This window comes from Apostichopus japonicus, chromosome 11 (assembly GCF_037975245.1).
Source record: "Apostichopus japonicus isolate 1M-3 chromosome 11, ASM3797524v1, whole genome shotgun sequence".
Classification (NCBI taxonomy): Eukaryota; Metazoa; Echinodermata; class Holothuroidea; order Aspidochirotida; family Stichopodidae; genus Apostichopus; species Apostichopus japonicus.
In genome coordinates, this window is record NC_092571.1 from 26,756,388 (window position 1) to 26,772,124 (window position 15,737).

Consider the following 15,737-nt stretch of genomic DNA (forward strand, 5'->3'; position numbering starts at 1 on the left):
AAATAAAAGGAGAAAACAGAGATTTACTCTTTGCACAATGTCTTTGATAAAACAGTACAGACCGAATAATAAAATGTGAAAACAAAAGTGCAATGGGAAAAGGGGCTAGAAAAACAAAACAATTGGGGTATGGAACACAATGCTCAATTTTACAATTAAATATTTGCCCCAAAAATACATTTGCCAAAAAAAAAATCAAAAATTGTCATTGTTTTCTGACCAGATCTTTGCACAAAGTTTTCAGTTGTCTAGAATCAGTGGCTGAGTTTTACAAGAACTTTCACATGAAAGTAGACTATTATTTATACCACTTTTAATACTATTAATATTACCAAATCAACAAAAGGTACTGACTGCATGCTGTTACACTACAAAACCTCTATATTTACACCTCAGTGTAAATGCTACTTATGTAAGCAATAATTTCTTAGTTACTATATCAGAGTAAGTCAGTCCACATTTTTATGGCAGTTAAATTTGGTTAGTCTTCCAGCCCTTGTTAATGTATAACATGAAATGTGCAACAGTCCGATCCAGGATTTCATAAAGTTGTTGGTGGTTGTCCTGTAGTCGTGGAAGCCAACTCCAGCCCGAGGGGTGGGTAGAAAAAACTAAATTTAGGGCCTCACATAGGAGGTGTATTCTGTGGCATAGTTAGATTGTAAACAAGGTTTATTGTAAGGTCAAAACCGAAGGCTGTGATCACAACTACTGGATGTCTGTGTGATGTTGAACAGGGTATGGGCAGTTGTACAATGACTTCATAAGAATGTTTTAGTTACATTGCTGACTGGTTAGTTGATTATATTTATGATAATTCTCTGCCAGCTGATAATTTGAAGTAGCTGCCGCAAGTTTAAAGTGACAGTGTTGTAAGACAGACAGACGATGTACTTTAGCTGTAGTGTAGAACAGACAATACACTAAAGGAGAAGGTGAAACACTAAAATCAGATAGAAACACGATTACAATCTGTTTCTGACATCATAAGCATTCTACTGAAAATTGTGTCAACTTGACAAGTCGCACGAAAGCCTTCACCCTCCATCTAACAAAAGTACCATCAATGGGGGTTGTAACCATAGCAACCTGTTAAAGATAAACGTGGCTGGATAACAGAGGAACGACCCAGGATTGATCCATCATTTATGCTATTTTGGATTAATATATTTAAAATATGCATTTTTGATCTGTCAGGGTGTTTAATGATTCTCATTTTAAGTTTCAGTTTATAAGTATGTAACTATTTGTAAAAAAAATCATATAAGAAATATACATATGAAAATATCTCACAAGTGGAATTTGCTTGCTTGCTTATGTATTGATGTGTGTGTGTATGCTAGTATGAATAAGAGATGTCACTGCGATATGTTTTATACAGGACTTCTGCAACCTTTGAAAACAGAAGATACAGCCAGAACATTTCCACTTGTTACTTGAAAGGGTTAGAAGAGTACCATTGTACTTCTTAAAGTCAATGGTAGGTCCACAGCCACTGTGAAGTATTTCACACTACTGCTATCGCTAACATATTTAATTCCAGGATCACCAGTTTTCCCTCCCAAGTTTAGTATCATAGAAACAACAATTGGTTATAGTTTTTTCTTAAAATAATCAGTAGGATATTGTGACTGTAAATTATTCTCCTCAAACAGTGATAAGTGTTAAACTGACAATGATAATTCTTTGAGTGAGTTTTGCAGGTAATTGGGTGAAGGTTTACACAGCTGTGACTGTGTTTTATTGGACTGTCTGTCGGATTTGGGTTCAATACCGATAACCTTTACATAATACCAATGATGCATCTAACTCATAATTAATTAAATGGACAATGATAGTCTCAGATAAAAGGCAAAGGTATACTGTAAATACAGTTAACAAAAAATATTATTGTTTAACATCCATATTCACAAATCTGGAGCACATGTGAAATTAGCTTACTCAAAAATAACCTAATACCTGTCTATGATGGGCCTGAAAGCATCTCTATTCATAGAGAATGTCTGGTATGTGTGTTGGAGGACATGATCATTCTAACAAACAGATAAAACGTCCATGGTGGGCCTGCAACCATCTCTATTCATAGAGAATGTCTGGTATGTGTGTTGGAGGAAAGGATCATTCTAACAAACAGATAAAACGTCCATGGTGGGCCTGAAACCATCTCTATTCATAGAAAATGTCTGGTATGTGTGTTGGAGGACAGGATCATTCTAACATACAGATAAAACAAGAGCAGGGGATAACCTTTCTTGGAATTAGATTGAGTTCCAACTAGACTGACAACCTCAAAGTTCTTAAAACATATGCAACGGTATCAAAAGGAGACATATTCTGTGGTCGGTTGAGTGGGTCACAATCATTCCATTTTGGGTGAAATGTAACTCCCAGAATACGTCTACCGAGAAGCTGCATGATCTAGTCAGGTCTTTAAGCCGTTTGCAGAATGGTGATTCTCTAGACAGAGACTAACATGGTAGCTGGCACACATCGCCTAATTTTCAGGTGGGTAAGTCCCCTTTACAGCACCAGATCCAGAGTCACTTTTTCCCTTTGAATTAGAAGCATTCCACCCGCGCCGAATCCTTGCCAGATTTTAACTTTCCTCTAGACAATTTTCTCTATTTCGTCTGCGTCATCGGTGAGTAATCTCTCAATTTTGCGACCTGCAATAAACGAAGCGAAGAAATAATGCATGAACAATGACCAGCCATGTAGACAGATCATCAATAAGGGAAGGTTGAAAGTGCACTAATTGATGTGCCAAGTACTACTATTAATGGGTGTCACTAAACAGAAAATTGATATGACCCAGAGTAACCACAGCAGCATGTGAAGGGGGGGGGGTAGGGGCAAAGGAATTGGAGAGGGGAAAACGAGAGCGGGAATGGCAGAGGGTAAGAGAGGGGGACAGATGGATAGGGGAGGAGAGAGGAAGAATAGAGGGAATATTAACTATGCTGAAAGAGAGAGGGGAAAGGGGGAGAAGAGGGGGAATGATAATTAACCTGAAAAGTGGAACAGGGAGGAATGAGAGACAAGAAGAAAGAGAGAGGGGAGAGAAAAGAGTAAGAGGGGAATGGAGGGGAGGGAGAGGGGAAAATAGTAACTAAGCAGAAAGCTGAAAGAGAGAGTGTAGAGACAAACTGCTTTTGTTCCAGCTAATCTGAGTCTTTCCAAGCTAAAGTATCTACGATATGTTTTCTACTAACCAAAGTGCTGCTCTATCCTTTGAAGTTTCTTCATCGTTCTGGGTCCATCGATGAAGTTAATAGCCAGACCAGACTTGCCAAATCGACCGGTTCGTCCTATTCTGTGAAGGTATGTTTCAACGTCTGGCTCACCACTCATGTCAACAGGAAGATCAAAGTTGATCACCAATGTGACCTGTTCAATGTCAATTCCTGTGTGTTGAATAAAAGTTGATCATTTTCAGTACGAAGTGAACTTCATTATCAGAGTGTAATGAGATAGGACATACAGAAAGACTGCTATTTATAGTATCTACAAAAGGTGAGAATTTCAGAAATGATTGGCAAAAGCAGACATGCTTTTAAAGTCATCATCAATCTCATAGCTACCAATTTTGATAAACATTTCTACTTACTTACTAAGAATATCTATCGTTTGTGAATGGGAGAGTTGATATCGCACATTCCCAGTTTTTGTATTATTGATGGAAAATTAAAAAAGTTTAGCTACTTCCTAACAAAATGCAAGTGCTTAACATACCAAAAGGCTAAAATCAAGTTTTCACTGCATTTTCCTGAATAACAACACATGTACTTCAGTTACTGAACTGACTTTTCACAGGAGCCCAGTAATAGTAGCACTGATGATAAGCAGAAATACAGGGCTAATGTTAGGTACAGAAATTGTGCCAATTATTTGACCTATCTTGTGTTTATCTTCTTAATGTCTACTGTCAGAAAAATGCCTGTGACTTATTTTCTTCTAACGGCAATCCACTGGATTGTACCAGTAAACAGCCTGCAGTTTGAGGCAGTGTTACACAAAGATGGATACAACTAAATAGATAGATCAAATGTCTATAGTAGACATATGTTATAGGTATATGTGAGGAGTACTTTAGTTGAGGTAATTCATAAGGTTAGGCCACAGTTTGAGGCATGTTGATGCAAGGGTATACGGTGCTACACAATGATGGAATCCAACTTAAATCGATAGATCAATTGTCTATAGTAGACATATGTCCTAGGTATATGTGAGGAGTAATTTAGTTGAGGTAATTCATAACGTTAGGCCACAGTTTGAGACAAGTGTATGAAATACAGTTATAACAGTGTCTGTCTGTTATACCATACTGACGAATTTGTAACACAGAGTAAAAGATGCTTTTAAAGGTTTATGGACAGGTAGCTACAACTTTACTCTATTCAATAGCAAATTACATCTACTTTTCACATATGCCATCAAATCCTTGAAATTCGATTTCAAAAAGTGAAAAAATCGGGAAATTTTGAGCTTCACAAACGTAAGAATCGATAACCACCTCATAACGTATTGATTTTTTGTGACGTAGAATCGAGATGCGCAGACCGTATGTTAAATGTAAAGTTCTGCGCACTATCTTTTAACGTTGATTTCGCTTGGTAACCTCGAAAATGGAAGCTTCAAAACAACCCGAAATTTCCAGTCCAGAGGTTTCGGACGACGAAACGGGGACAGCAAGTGAGGAAGAAGGCTCTTTGGAATACGAAATTCCGAACCAATAGGAAATTAGGCCCTATCAATTTGAGCCAGAAGCCGATGAAAGTGACAGCACCACAGACTCGGAAGGTGAACCTGACAGCCATGAAAATCCACGGCGTCTGTTGAATACTGATTGGTGAGAATACATGTAGGCTCATATTTCCACTGTTAGTGTTACTGCAACCTCCTACTATACAACGCCGCGGCATTCTTACTCAAAACTCTCTCCAAACTTAAGACTTAGAACAGTATTTCCAAAAATAAAATTGAATACGAAGTAATCATACAAAATTAGAATGTAAACAAATTAATTCTCTTTTAAACAGCGTTTTGAATAAACGAATATGGATGTAGGCCTACGAAAACAAATTTGTCAACGAACGGAATGGTAACGATTACGTGCTTCGGGTATAGATTGATACACAATATATACCCAGTTCGATGACTCAATGTAAACATCCGGAGTTTTCACATATACGCATGCTCTTATCCCTTCTCGATTCTACGTCACATCGTGTCAGAAGTCAAATTTTAGAAACGTGCTTTCAGGCGTTTGTTTTTCGTTGATCTGAGTAATTAATCCTTAATATCTCAAAAACTAGAGCAAATTTTTAAAGAGTTTATATTGAGAATATGCTCGGACATACATAAGCAATACATTCATAGCAAAATTGCTACCTGTCCATAAACCTTTAAGATTTTGAGTATTTTAGACGCAACAGAACGGCTAATTGCAGAGGCGTTGACGTTAAATTTATCCCCCCCCCCCTGGCGTATGGCAGTTTGTCTCGGTACTGTACCTCTAGCCATTAGATTTGTGGTGACAAGGAGCTTCTCCTTAGCTTCTTTGAACCTCATAAGTACTCGGACTCTCTCGTCGATGGACAGATCACCCACCAACAGCGCCACTGCGTGTCCCTCCGCCTTCATCTCCTCGGAAAGCCACCTCGCTGTTGCTTTTGTCTAAACATACAAAGATAAATATCAGGTAGATAAACAACACAATAAAGGGCCATAACAGACCACAGGTGACCCCAAAGGTCAATGCAAATACAGGGCCATAACAGACCACAGGTGACCCCAAAGGTCAATGCAAATCACACGCTTCGAGAACACATTTGTTATGATACTCATACTGCCCTGGGAACCCTTACCCACAGCAAGGAAAGACAAGTATCATGCACGGTTTGAGGAGTTTTTTAAATATAGTTCCTACTCGTGACAAATTTGTAGACAATTTCTGATATATGACCCTCTAATTTTATCAAATTTGATATCTACCTCGCTATCGCTTTCATCAAAAATCTTTGATAGAAGAAAATCAACGATGGAAATAAGATTGGGTAAAACAAAAACTAATTCCAAAAATGGCATAGAAAGTTCTGGCAGAGCAGAATTGGATCAGTGACCTTCATGATTGTAACTACGAGGTATTAAAATGGTTTGAATCCTGTCCAGCTAAAACTTTCTTCTTCTTTTTTTTTGTCAAATTAAAAATGATTCAAAAAGGAGTATTATTAATTCTTAACAACACCTTATGCTAGCCAGCTTGCTGACTGCTTGTCTGTTCTAAGATGCCAAAGATGTATCTACATTACGTCAAGATCAAGGATATTACGGGCTAGTATTAAAAATCAAGAATGCATTTTGAAAGTCACTTCTCAATATCCTTCCTTGAACTGTTGTCAATTCATGACAGGCGAGCAATGCCAGCAAAAGTTTAGTCATTTCCTTGATCATCTTGGAAAATAAAATTGTTCAGTGTTCTCTCATATACCTTGAACTACAAATAAACAACAAGTTGTCTAAAGTCAAATTCTGAGTCTGGTTTTTAATTACAGGATTTCTGAAAGTTATCAATCACAAATGTTTTTCTTCTAGTCTCACATTTCTATGTTTATTAATTTTAAGAGTTATCAAGTTATCCCAAAGCAGAAATTCCTGATGTACATTCAAGTTAAACAAGGAAATAAATACACTTTGTTGAACTAAGACAGACTTTCAGAACAATTAGAGGTACTGTTGCTGCTGTGGGGGTGGTGCAGGGGATTACTAACATTATGATATTGATATATGGAAAAGTCTCAGATCGCAACAACCTTACACTTCATTTTCTGAAGAGAGGAAGACTAGGAGAGGGGGACCCAGTTCTTACACCAATTTCTCTGGTCCAATCTTACATGGGCAAATGCCTGAATACATGGCTAAAGTCCTCACCTGACAGAATATAATGGCTTGCCCAATGCTAAGGACACCATAGATGTTTGATAAGGCTTGAAACTTTTCATCCCTTGTACTGCAGAGTACGTAGTACTGCTTGATGTTATCCAAACTCTCCTCTTCTCGCTTGAGTCGGATGGTAACAGGATCTGCGATGATCTTCATGGCAAATCTCATGACTTTCTCGTCATAGGTGGCACTGAACAACATCATTTGACAGTTTGGCGTTAACTTCCTAGTAGCAAGAGGAATTGTAAATATAGCAAGGGGGAGTTTTTTTTCTCCAAAAAAAGGACCATGCACCATCATGGTCAAAGTTTAAAGAGAGGGCAAAGAATACCCAGGGTACTGTCATTTTATACACAATATTGACACTTTGCAGGTGTACCTTCTCAGACGTCTAGGTTTATTCAAGATATTCACATTTAAGAAATGCTGTATCTTTAGGACTGCACCTTTAAGGCTATCCAAAAGCAAACCATGTTCTTTGAACTCTGTATAAACACCTGAGCACCCTTCGATGACATTCAACAACAGAGCACCCTTTGATGATATTCAACACCACTTGTACTTTATTTGATGCCACAAAACTCTTTGTGTTTTTTGATGAGTTTGTGTCGCATCTGAGAAACTGACCTAATGGTCTGTGAATCCAGCCACTTTTATTGACAAGCCGTAGGTCTTTAAAGAGTAATTTCTAAAAAGTATTAAGAGCGTTATAGAAATACAACCTGAACAGATAGCCATACCCGTTTTAATGGTCTAAACTGTATTAAAATTAACGTTGTGCCTAAAGTCATCATTTAAAAATTGATAGATTATTCAGTCCAATCCCATTTTTTGAATACCTGTGTTTTCTCATTTTTTTTCATTTGAAAACCACAAAGTTCACAGCTTATTAATACACTCTGCTGCAAGCCTGCAATATTGATAGGCTTTGGAAACAGGTCATGTTTTCAGGTACTTTATCTATCCCTTAATAATGGTTGAGTAGGGGACCACCCGTTTGTAGAAGATTCCGCTCAAAATACAACTGAAGCACAGTGATGGATGATTGCTGAATGTAACGTCCTCCTAATTTAAGTAAGTTTGCACCACCCACACTTCAGGAACTGATTTTATTTTATTAATAAAGGGATTGAAAAAATTTGCACTTCATCGAGGGATCCCATTTTTTTTGGTTTCTTTCAAACAGTGAGCCTCAACTTACTTTTTGATCCTAGTAGATTGGTCTTGATGTCCCTGTGTGGCTATCATAACATCGGCTTCGTCCAAGACAAACACTTTGACTTGCTTCATATCGATCACGTTGAACTTGTAACACCAATCCAGAGTGGTTCCTGGTGTGCCGATGACAATCTGTTCGGTGAGACATCTATTTCTTGTGATGTTTTCTGGCAAAGGTGGTTATGAATAGGTGAGGGGAAATAACAGAGACAGATGGAGAAAAACTAACATAGCTTTCAACTTCGGGCGAATACCTTCAAAACCATTAAATTATTAATATTGCAGAATGGGTCACACCTTCACTCACAAGGTGATAGTTTCACCAAACTTGTCTTTTGTTATACGTAGATGGTCCTTTATCCAAAACAAAATTCGGTTGTTGTTTCTTTTCCATAACTCCTTGTCTATTTTCATTTATAAATAACTGCATGCAGAACAAAACCCTAAACAAAGACCTAAACAATCAGATTTTACAGAGCAAAGAAAAAATGACTAAAACTATGTTTTTTTTTTGCATCAAGGGATCAGATTAATAATCACTACGTTGAGATATTCCAGTTGTCATGTTATGTCAGACAGTTATATCAGTTAGAAGCTGGACTCCGTATAAATTTAGCTGATGACTTGATTTACCTAGTAGTAGAAGATGTCTGCATCTTTAGGTGAAAACCATATTCTCATATAGCTTTTCGTAGCGTGAAGATATGATTTTTTTTTTTACATTTGTTCATATTTTGCATCTGGTCACAGCACAATGATTGATGTTATCAGCTGTGTTTTATTATTCATATATATGCTTAAGTCAGGCATCCATAGATTGAAATAATATTTCTACAAAAAGTTGCATCTGGCTGAAATTCAAACTACAGAATAAATTGATCAATTAAAAGCTGAGGAAACGTTCCAAATGTGTCAGGTTGCAAGGCTATGATTCAACGAGAATATTATATTTGTTCATATTTTGCATCTAGTCACAGCACAATAATTAATGTTATCAGCTGTATTTTATTTTATTTTATTCATATATATGCTTCAGTCAGGCATCCATAATTTAAAATAATATTTCTACAAAAAGTTGCATCTGGGTGAAATTCCAACTACAGAATAAATTCATAAATTAAAAGCTGAGGACACATTCCAAATGAGTCAGGTTGCAAGGCTATAATTCAACGAGAAGATTCAAAATATCCTGAGTAGAAATTTTTGAAGAACATAATTGCTTTTATAATGTCAGAAACCATTCACTGTGGTCTACATCTTGAAGTAGTCGAGGCTTAGTCAGTCAAAATGGGTCACATTCAAGCAACCATAGCTTGAGTTAGCACACGATACTGACATGAAGCTATCTACATAAAGTGTAGTATATATTTCTTATACTCTTTATCTTACAATTTTTATATTTCATCAATTAGTACAATGATTACCTGTCTGTCCCCTAATAGAGTAACGTATCTTCAGTCCTTCTATAAACTGTCCCATGGTTTGGGCGACCTTTCCAATCTGAAGAGCCAGTTCGTACGTGGGTGCTAAACATAACGCCTTTGAAGAAATAGAAAGTAACATTGCTGATTTCGATATTTTTTATACAATAGAACAGACATGCATGTGGCTACAATACATAAACTAACAATTTCACTAGAATTCTCTAACTTTCCTCTTACATTCTTTCAACTTTGATGAAATTAGCACCCTTGTGTTTTGTTGAAAGAGTGGGATTAGGTAGAAACAATTAAAGTTAAATGTTTTGGTTGCATCTAACTATCCATTCTGATTTAATTTTGAAACAGCATGTTACTACTGTATTTGTAACTCAATTTGACAGATCTTCACACAATTCAGAGACTAATTCAGAGTCTAACCACATCTATCAAATTTGTGTTTTTAAACTCTTAAACATATTCCCATATGATGCAGAAACTAGCATCTATTCCCACAGCAATTCTGGGCAGCACACTACATCGGTTTGCAATTCTTTATGCGATCCTTTTACCATAAAAAGTAGAATAAACCTAGACTGCTCATCTCACCTGAGGGTATTGTGCCTTGGGGTCCACCCTACTCAGCATTGTCAAGACAAAGGCAGCAGTCTTCCCAGTTCCACTCTGCGATTGTGCAATCATATTCTTGGGTCTGTAAAAGTATCAAATTATGCATTAGGGCTAGACCTCTCTTAGGTGCACTTCACTCATAATGTGACAAAATTCAGGGATTGTGGTGACCGCTAGAAAAAGATTTCCCTTTCCATTCTTGAAAAGCATAGTTGAAAGAGGAACGCACTCACAAACCAAGTACTGCAGCCACCTTTTTCATTTTTTTTAATCATTCTTCCCTTGAAATCAACTACTCAGTACAGTACATCAATAGATTAACCCTCCATCTTAGTGCAACATCTATGTGATTTGGCTGTGCCTTAATACGAGATAATAGTTCAACATTTTGTTCCAATACGTGAAATTTTTTGAAACCACGGAAGTCATGTCAATTATTGAATGCTTTAATTGACAACCTCATTGACAATAGTTCGTCTTATTATTTTAATCATTCGCAGTGCAAATCTGGTGGATTTATGTAACAAATAATATTAATGGGTAACTCATGAATCTATTTTCAGCCATTACAATATACAAAAAGTAATGATTCTGTTGAGGATTTTGTCAAAGAAGGTTTGAATAACACATGAATGCTCAGACGCTACCAGCTACTGTATGGTGATTAAAAGCTGTATCATGACAGGTTCTTTGTCTACGAAAGGCTTGTATTGTAAATCCATCAAATCTACTTACGGATCCACTAATAGAAGAGGCAGAGCTGTTTCTTGAATCTTTGAAGGAGCATTGAACCCCATGCAGTAGACACCTTTCAGCAACTCAGGGGATCTGTACAGATGAAAAAGCAAGAAGATGAAAAAATTATTTGATAATTGTTTGATAACCTCCCCACACCTTTCAGCAACTCAGCTGTTATAATGTAGTATGAGGAGAGGAATGTATGAAACATCACAATATTGGATGGTGACCATAACTGAGCCCTACAATATGTAACACACAGGTGCTTTACAATTTACAAGTGTAAGTAATAAACCTTGAGTGATGAAGTACATGAATAACCATTGGGCAAACCTGAACCTCCTACAGTAAAACATTGTTCAACAACTAACTGCTATTCAACTGATTGAATGTAATATCAAATGAGAAATAGACATATACAAAGCCAGGTTATACTAGATTCTGACTGTCAATGGATTCATATAACATGGATCCCTTTCAATGAAACAATGCAGCGTATCAATGAAAGAAGGAATGTGACCAAAATGGAACCACGCAAAGCCGAGCACTTTCAGCAAAGGTCTCTGACTTAGATTTGTTTAACTCTCTCTCTGTGATACTGCGAGCAAGTTAAACAGGAATGTTAAGTGACCAGTCTCCAGCAGCATAACATCATCTGCATGCCAGACTCGTAGGACGTGGGTTTGACTACAAATGCAAAATGCCCAATGGTATGGGCACACAGTACAGGAGGCACAAGTTCAAGACTTTAAGCACGGCTACCGGTACTTAATCCCGCACGTGGAGCTAACACGCAATTACGGGCACACACAGCTACGCCAGAGTATTAGTAAGAACTGACTGACCGTATGCTACTGAAGTTTCATCTCAGATGAAAAACAAAAATGAATGTATAGACTCTCTCTCAGACAGAATGTACTGTATGAATTTAAGTTCTGAAATACTCACAGCCGTAATTCTTCGAATGATTTCACAGAGAAGAGTGGTGAGTTTGGATCACTCTGTTGAACTTCCAGCTGTGATGATGATTTGATCTGTACAAGTCTTGAGTGGAGGGCTTTGTTCAGCATAGAGGCATCAGCCGCTGCCTGGGCAGGATCTTGTGTCTCTCCCTCACTGGCTATGAGGCGGGAAAAACAACATAAGGAATGAATATTACATTGCACATGATGTATACTTACAATGTTACCAGCAACTTTGGGCATATAGCTCACAATTTGACCAAAATTTACCAAACATTATATGATATTTATGACTGACTGTACTTAGGGATCCTTCTTCATAACTAAAGCTTTTTTTTTTTTTAACTTGGCGGTTAAAATAGAAAAATTTGATGGTGTCATTCAGTTCTCACCATTTTGTCTCTCAGAAAGCTTTGCATATTCATAAATTAATCTCATGTAAAACAGAAGTTGAATAATATCAACATTTCAAGTTTACTTTCACACTGTATGACATGAATGAGGCTACTCATGCTACCTAGACTTTCAATGGAATTGTAGCATGGACTTACATTTAACAGACGCATGAACAATTGCATTTGTACGACGGATAAATGCAGCTGTTTGCACCACGCACCAAATAACTGAATTTTTTTCAAGTGATCCCTAAAATGACTCTCTATTATACAGTAAAGTAGGTGATTTACTTAAAAAAGGGTGTGAAGACTTGCGCACAAAGAAACGTCTCATGTCGGTAATCTGACCTAGTTTCGAATGAGGTGTAACAGAAGTGTTAGACACCACCATCAATCCCAGAAAATACACACACAGCTTGCTACTAAATTAGACACTAAAGTGTACAGTCAATACATGCAGCTAAGGTCAATACCCACAACACAGTGTACATAGCAGCGTGGACATCTCAGGTCTAGATATAAAATAACAAGGTACCACGTTTCATTACTGTCTGCATTTTGTAGCGACAAGAAGAAAACGTCATTTGCAAGCAACGGAAAGTTAACTTTTTCAGAGCCAGGCACGCGGTTTGGGGCGAGTCTTCAATGCCTTTACACACAAACTTAAGAAATATGCCAGGTTTGGGACTGAGTCTTTCATGCAACATTGTACCTGTTCCCTGCACAGCTGTTCCCTGCACAGCCGTTCCCAGTGTAGCTGTGCCCTGTGTAGCTGTTCCCTGAGTGTCACCACCTGCTGATGGTCCAGGTTTGATGGCCATCTGTTTTACCTGAAAAAAATGCCAAATCAAAACATGGTCAGTGGTAATAACTTCCCTTGTTGTTGGCAGGACAGAATGGGCTGAAAGCAAAGCTTTCCTCAAGAGTCGTTGCAGGTTATTGTTAATGTTTGGATTCAATAAGAAAACCCACTTTAGCGATCTACTTTATTTGCTTTTATTTCAAAACATTCAAACACAAGACATTTTCTGGAAAATTTCAAATGTGCTAGCCTGTCATACTATACGTACTACTTTCATTGCATACATGATGAATATAACCTAGATAGAGCGACTGATCAATGTAGATTATCTGTAGGTGTACATGTAGAACACATCCAGACATACAGTTTGTGGCTGAGAATTGTACATAGCTCAGGAAAAGAGCACAACAACAGTAACCATCATTTACACGCTCTATAATTATTATATTACCTATAAGTATTCTTTTGTTTGTCATAAAACTTGTAATATATCCTTTACATGTGTTGATGTATCTATGATAATTTGATGTTTGGTAGAAAATGAATTGAAATTACATTGAGTGTATATCCAATCATTTTTGTCATTAAGCGAATATTGACAGAATTTGTTCATGTCAATAATTTGTTTATGAAGCAAAAGCCATTGCTGCCTCATCATAAGCTATAGCCATTGTTGATGTACTGTATGTGAATGTTACCTGTGAATATCTGTGTATTGTGCGGGCATTGTATGTACGTGTGACGTGGCCAGTTACAACAATGGACTTATATACTGTATGTGTTGGTGGGTATCAGTTGTACCAAAGGTATACACTATAATAACAATTTCTTTCCTAACACTTTTCCTATCAACAGTTATCATACCAAGAACTCTAATGCCTCTAATGCCAAAGCCTCCCTATAGTAACACTGCCTAGATGGTGGTGTTTTAATATTATTGGGTATTGGCATACATTATAACTGTATCGGAATTCGGATGCTATCTGTGATTAGGGGTGCACCAGAAATCAAATCCAGCCAGAAGGAATTTTAATCGAGCATCTGGCCAGATGTTTTGCTAAATCTGACTGGATCATGCACAATTTAATCCTTAAAAGCATCATAAACATAAAACTCTGCTTTTTCATTTTTTGGCTTAGCCTACTGTAGCCTAACGGCAACGACACTGACAGACGTTTCGTATCATAGACCTTTCTCTCTTGTTTATATCTGTCAATGTACAACAATATGATGCAGCGTAACCACCCTTGTTAGTTAGTGATGATTTAGGCATATGACTAGCCTGTATGCTACGGTTAGGGCTTATAATGCAACCAAAGCTCACTGAAACCTAGGCCTAGCCTAGCTTTGGCCAAATGAGGATATGAATTAAACACAAACCTGTTCAGCGAGATTTGGCTTCCCTGCTTGCTGTTGGAACCCTTCATCCCAATCAAGAGCCGACATGATTCTGAAAATGAGCTATTTTCCTTAGAATTTTAGGAAATTAAAGAAATCGGTTTATCATTCATTCAAATGAACCGGACTGAATTCGCGAGACTTGCTTAATTTCGGCTTCATCAAAGAACTAGAATATAATTAGAAAGGGGCTTCACCTCTTAAGTCTTGACAGAAGCGTTAAGTTACAGTAGGAAACATGCATATAGAATGCAGTGCAATGCGGACTAAAAATCATGACAATGATTCTGATGTACACATGTGAGAGAAGATGTTATGGACCGCTAAATGCGCAAAAAAGCGGTTCGACATGAATCCATTTTTTTTTCTATACTGTACTCATGTATGTCCCGCTTCAAAGCACTCGTAGTGTCAATATGCAGTGGCGTAGCTACGGGGGGGGGGGCCTGGGGGGCCGGCCCCCCCCCCCCCATGAAATCGGCTGGCCCCCCACTGGCCCCCCACTGGGAATGGGGTAAAAAAAATTGTAAAAAAAAAAAAAAAAAACTCATCAGTGGGATTCACTAATATTTTTTGTTCAATAATTTGGGAAATAGAGTTACACAATTTTCTCGTCTGCATCTGGCAGAATAAGAATAATACAATATCTGTAGTAATCATGAGAATGGTCATACAGCATGGCATGGCAATGGTCGATGCGACGGTTGCGACCATACACCACGAACCTTGTGCATGTGCTGCGCGATATCGATATCTACAATACATGTTATCGGTCATCGATTGGCACAAAAACCCAGATTCTGATGACAGCTGCCTCAAGAAACCCAATAAATGGCCTAATTAGCACCGAGCCACCAATGTGGACCATTACCGAAACATCGATGCGTGTTAGTCTTCTATCCCCTTCCTCTAATGCTATTTAAGTCCACATGTGGGCATTTCCTGCAAACCTACCGGTAGCCCACAGGGGTTTGAGTTGGGAGAAAGGCCTTGACACCTTGAAACAACAAATGATGCCAACCATAGGCGTACGAGGCGGGGGTGCAGGGGGGGGCAGACTGCCCCCTAAATTTCCAGAGGACAAGAAATTCGGGCAAAAGTCCTGAAAAATTCGGGCAGCCTAAGAGGAGAAATATATATATATATATATATATATATATATATATATATATATATATATAAATATGCAGTAGCTTGCCCGAATCTTTTTCAAATTTTTGCCCGACAATTCCAT

At 37.8% G+C, this 15,737-nt stretch overlaps 1 protein-coding gene across 1 annotated transcript; it reads right to left on the minus strand.

The window, feature by feature from the left end:
- Nucleotides 1–22: 22 nt before the first annotated feature.
- Nucleotides 23–14,750, minus strand: LOC139975535 (ATP-dependent RNA helicase DDX19A-like). Its single transcript, XM_071983535.1, has 11 exons — nt 14,486–14,750; nt 13,016–13,133; nt 11,895–12,066; nt 10,944–11,036; nt 10,188–10,290; nt 9,585–9,699; nt 8,144–8,327; nt 6,931–7,168; nt 5,514–5,676; nt 3,213–3,404; nt 23–2,666 (listed from the first exon to the last, which is right to left on the minus strand). The coding sequence occupies exons 1-11, from the start codon at nt 14,549–14,551 to the stop codon at nt 2,608–2,610; spliced, it is 1,503 nt and encodes a 500-aa protein (XP_071839636.1). The 5' UTR covers nt 14,552–14,750; the 3' UTR covers nt 23–2,607.
- Between the last annotated feature and the right edge of the window lie 987 nt (nt 14,751–15,737).

Bases quoted from the DNA above. Each gene is read 5' to 3' on its own strand.
- LOC139975535 (XM_071983535.1), bottom strand. From the start codon at position 14,551: ATGTCGGCTCTTGATTGGGATGAAGGGTTCCAACAGCAAGCAGGGAAG. The intron at 8,328-9,584 runs GTAATCATTGTA...CACCTTTGCCAG, and splicing joins CTCTATTAGGGGACAGACAG to AAAACATCACAAGAAATAGA. The intron at 5,677-6,930 runs GTGAGGACTTTA...TTGTATGTTTAG, and splicing joins AAGCCATTATATTCTGTCAG to ACAAAAGCAACAGCGAGGTG.